General features: G+C 42.2%; 1 protein-coding gene across 1 annotated transcript; it reads left to right on the top strand.

The window, feature by feature from the left end:
* Positions 1-2,804: 2,804 nt before the first annotated feature.
* Positions 2,805-3,746, top strand: LOC137542379 (olfactory receptor 52K1-like). The gene has a single exon (XM_068264243.1). The coding sequence runs from the start codon at positions 2,805-2,807 to the stop codon at positions 3,744-3,746; it is 942 nt and encodes a 313-aa protein (XP_068120344.1).
* The last annotated feature ends 692 nt before the right edge of the window (positions 3,747-4,438 follow it).

Raw genomic sequence — 4,438 nt, 5'->3', positions numbered from 1 at the left:
AGTACATAGTCATGTCACTGACTGTCCTCAGAGGATCTCACACTCTAATCCTACCATAGTCATAGTCTAATGTCCTACCATATTATTATTATGTATTTATATAGCACTGACATCTCCTGCAGCACATTACAGAGTACATAGTCATGTCACTGACTGTCCTCAGAGGAGCTCACACTCTAATCCTACCATAGTCATAGTGTAATGTCCTCTCATATTATTATTACGTATTTATATAGCACTGACACCTTCTACAGCACTTTACAGAGTATATAGTCATGTCACTGACTGCCCTCAGATGGGAAGCAGGAAATTTGGGCGCATGAGGCAGGTGGACAAAAAGGGCGCCGCCATTCACTCCCATAATAAATATCGTTTAAATCGGCGGCCAACAAGAAAAAAGGTCGCCGGAGAAAAACAACGTTTTAAAAGCGGCGTCCGGAGACTTTTAATGTTTTATAACTGTTTCTCATGATTACACATTATTTAATGATTTATAATTTTTAAAACATTATTTTTAAACGAAAAACAGTACAATATTTTTTAAAACATTACTTTTAAACGAAAAACCGTACAAATTTTTTTTTCATTTTTAAACGAAAAACCGCACCATATTTTTTTAAAACGTTATTAATGCTTATCACAGGGGGGTCTTAGGTTTAGGCACCAACAGGGGGGTCTTAGGGTTAGGCACCAACAGGGGGGTCTTAGGGTTAGGCACCAACAGGGGGGTCTTAGGGTTAGGCACCAACAGGGGGGTCTTAGGGTTAGGCACCACCAGGGGGGTCTTAGGGTTAGGCACCACCAGGGGGGTCTTAGGGTTAGGCACCAACAGGGGGGTCTTAGGGTTAGGCACCAACAGGGGGGTCTTAGGGTTAGGCACCAACAGGGGGGTCTAGGGGTTAGGGATAGGTACAGGGAGGGTTCTGTGTGAGAGTAGGGTTAGGTATATCTTTAGTAAAATTCTTATTAATGTTTTATAAAACGTTATTATAAATTTCAATTTTTAAACAGGGAAGATTAACGTTTTTAAAGTTGCCGATTTTATACACATTATTTAATGATTTATAACTTTATAAAACATTATTTTTAAACGAAATATAACACATTTTTTTTAAACGTTATTCATGATTATCTTTTAAAACCCTGCGCCCTTTTTTCCCGGCGCCCTTTTTTAACGTACGCCTCAGATGAGCTCACACTCTAATCCTACCATAGTCATAGTCTAATGTCCTACTATATTATTATTATGTATTTATATAGCACTGACATCTTCTGCAGCACTGTACAGAGTACATAGTCATGTCACTGACTGTCCTCAGAGGAGCGCACAATCTAATCCTACCATAGTCATAGTGTAATGTCCTACCATATTATTATTATGTATTTATATAGCACTGACATCTTCTGCAGCACATTACAGAGTACATAGTCATGTCACTGACTGTCCTCAGAGGAGCTCACACTCTAATCCTACCATAGTCATAGTCTAATGTCCTACCATATTATTATTATTATGTATTTATATAGCACTGACATCTCCTGCAGCACATTACAGAGTACATAGTCATGTCACTGACTGTCCTCAGAGGAGCTCACACTCTAATCCTACCATAGTCATAGTCTAATGTCCTACCATATTATTACTATTTGTAGTGTGTGTGGCCACCTTAACAGCCTATTGCCTTTTATCCTTCAGCAACTTTGATGTTACAATGATTTAGAGAATGGGTAGCACATGTACTGTAGGCATAAATGTGTGACATAAGGCTTTCGTACAACAATGCAAGAAGTGTTCGCTGAAGCTGACGCAGTTGGCTGGCTTAGGCAGAAGCCACGTTCGCATGTTGAATTTGCATACGTTTTCACACAATGCAAAATTGCATATTACCGAAGATCTAATGCCATCCTGTAAACCTATTTTGAGAATTTTGTAGGATTAGTTCACCTGTCCTGGAGTACTTTTTAAAGTAGTTTAAAAAAACGTATTAAAAAAAAACAATTTTATCCCTTAAGTTATTTTGGTTACAGTTCCTCCTTAATGTACTTTTTTTTTTGGGTAGTAACGCATATGTACTGCGAATATCGATGCATTTCGTATGTAGATGATGCCGGGTGATCTGTTTTCTGTTACTGTATTTTGCTTCATGAATGTAATTGAAGTAAATTAAAACTTAAAAGATGAATAAATATATGCAATTTACACAGACAAGCAGCCTTAGGAAATATGTACATCCCATCCAATAATCTCCCTGTGTCTCTGCGTCCCCTGTCCCTGTGTCCGTGCATTTGTGCTACTGCACATGTGCACCACGGACAGCTATTGGGACCGGGGGAGGAACGGGCCATGGGGCCGGGCGAGTGTGTTGTGGTGCGATGCGATGGTCGCACTGCAGCACTTCCCTAACACCAGTTGCCAGTGTGAAACTGGCCTTAGGTTTTTATTTACACATGTTCTCAGACACTTAATACGACGAACATTTGTATAGCACTTTTCTCCTGTCGGACTCAAAGCGCTCAAGAGCTGCAGCCACTGGGACGCGCTCAAGAGGCCACCCTGCAGTGTTAGGGAGTCTTGCCTTGAACTCCTTACTGAATAGGTGCTTGACCTAGCCAGGATTCGAACCCTGGTCTCCCATGTCAAAGGCAGAGCCCTTAACCAGTACTCTATCCAGCCATCACTTGATGATGATTACCTACGAGTATAAATATCTCCATGTTTGATGCCTTCATGAGCTGAATACGAATGTTTTTTCCATGGTGGACAGGTATTAACCATTGTGTCCCCTTCCTTATTCCAGGTTTTAATGTTGCCTGGAAATCTCTCGGTCTTCTACCCCAGCGTATTTATCTTGGATGGCCTCCCGGGCTTTGAGTCGGCTGAAATATGGATATCGATCCCCATCTTCATCATGTACGTGATGGCTATTTTTGGAAACAGTGTGATGCTGATTCTTATTGCAACGGAAAAACGCCTGCACAGCCCCATGTACTACTTCCTGTCCACTCTGTCCCTCACTGACGTGATCCTGTCCAGCTCCATCGTCCTGAAAATCCTTGCCATCTTCTGGTGGAACCTGAAGGAGATCAGCTTCCTGGCTTGCCTCATACAGATGTTCTTCATCCATTGTTTCACGTCTCTGGAATCTGGGGTTCTTCTTGCCATGGCCTTGGACAGATACGTGGCGATCTGCACCCCTCTCCATTATACAACCACATTGACCGACACCCTGATAGTCAGAATAGCTATTGCTCTTATTATAAGAGGGACAATCATAGTGACTCCTTGTCCATGGATGGCCAGTAGACTGCCATATTGCCAGACTCTCCATATCAGCCACTCGTACTGCGACCACATGGCAGTGGTGTCACTGGCTTGCACCAATATCACCGTCAATAGTGCCTATGGATTGACTGTTGTTTTGTTGGTCATTGTTTTTGATATCACATTTATAACCGTGTCCTATGTCTTCATACTGAAGACGGTGTTGAAGCTTCCCTCTCGGACGGCTAAATATAAAGCCTTTAGTACGTGTACATCCCATATCTCTATGATCCTAATGTTCTACACCCTGGGGCTTTTCTCCTTTATGACTTACAGGATAGGCCACATCCCCCCATATATACATATCATCCTGTCGTACTTCTACCTGCTTATCCCACCATCCATAAATCCCATCATCTATGGTGTGAAGACCAAGGAGATCAGGAAAGCAGCTTATAAAATCCTGTTTAAGTCCACGGAATAGGCCTTTCAGGAAATCTCTGCAAATGCTGGCGTGGCAAGAATATAAAGATTAGGTTTCGAATTCAACTGCCCCTATTACACTGATTTCCCCAGCATTCACTGACACATAATATGAGACAGATAAAAGATTAAAGCCATAGATTCATAATACTGTGTTTTCCCGAAAATAAGACAGTGGGCCATTTGCAATTCACTTTTTAACCTGAGTTATCTCCTAGGAGATAATTTTTCATTTTGGATTCAAAATAACTTTCCAGCACTTTTCATTTCATATTCATTTTTGCACCAAATGTTGTGCACTGCTAGGGCTTATTTTCAGGGGATGTCTTATATTTCTATGAACACCCAAGTTACTGTGCTGTGTGTCTTCCTGCCTTTCCTACTGTGCCACCTCTTCTTCTGCTGGCTCCACCTTTTGTTTGCCCCTGTGTCCCCCTTGTACCTTTAGTGTCCTCCTGCTGTCCCCCTCTGTACCCGCATCCTCCTCTATCCCCTGTCCTCCTGTGTCTACCACTGTGTCTACCACTGTTCCCCATGTCCTCCTGGCGTCTCCCGATATCCCCCTGCATCCTCTTTTCCTCAGCTCCATGACAATGTGTCCCCAAACTTCAGTCTATGGAGGAGAAGTTCGGCAACTTGTGTTTCTGGGCTCCAGTAATAACCCAAGTTGCCATAATTTTTCTCCTTATGGCA

Source organism: Hyperolius riggenbachi, chromosome 2, assembly GCF_040937935.1.
Source record: "Hyperolius riggenbachi isolate aHypRig1 chromosome 2, aHypRig1.pri, whole genome shotgun sequence".
NCBI classification, from domain to species: domain Eukaryota; kingdom Metazoa; phylum Chordata; class Amphibia; order Anura; family Hyperoliidae; genus Hyperolius; species Hyperolius riggenbachi.
The sequence above is the reverse complement of the archived record's forward strand: the minus strand, read 5'-3'. Positions and strand labels throughout refer to the sequence as shown.

Excerpts from the sequence above, each read along its gene's own strand:
- LOC137542379 (XM_068264243.1), top strand. The coding sequence starts at position 2,805 with ATGTTGCCTGGAAATCTCTCGGTCTTCTACCCCAGCGTATTTATCTTG.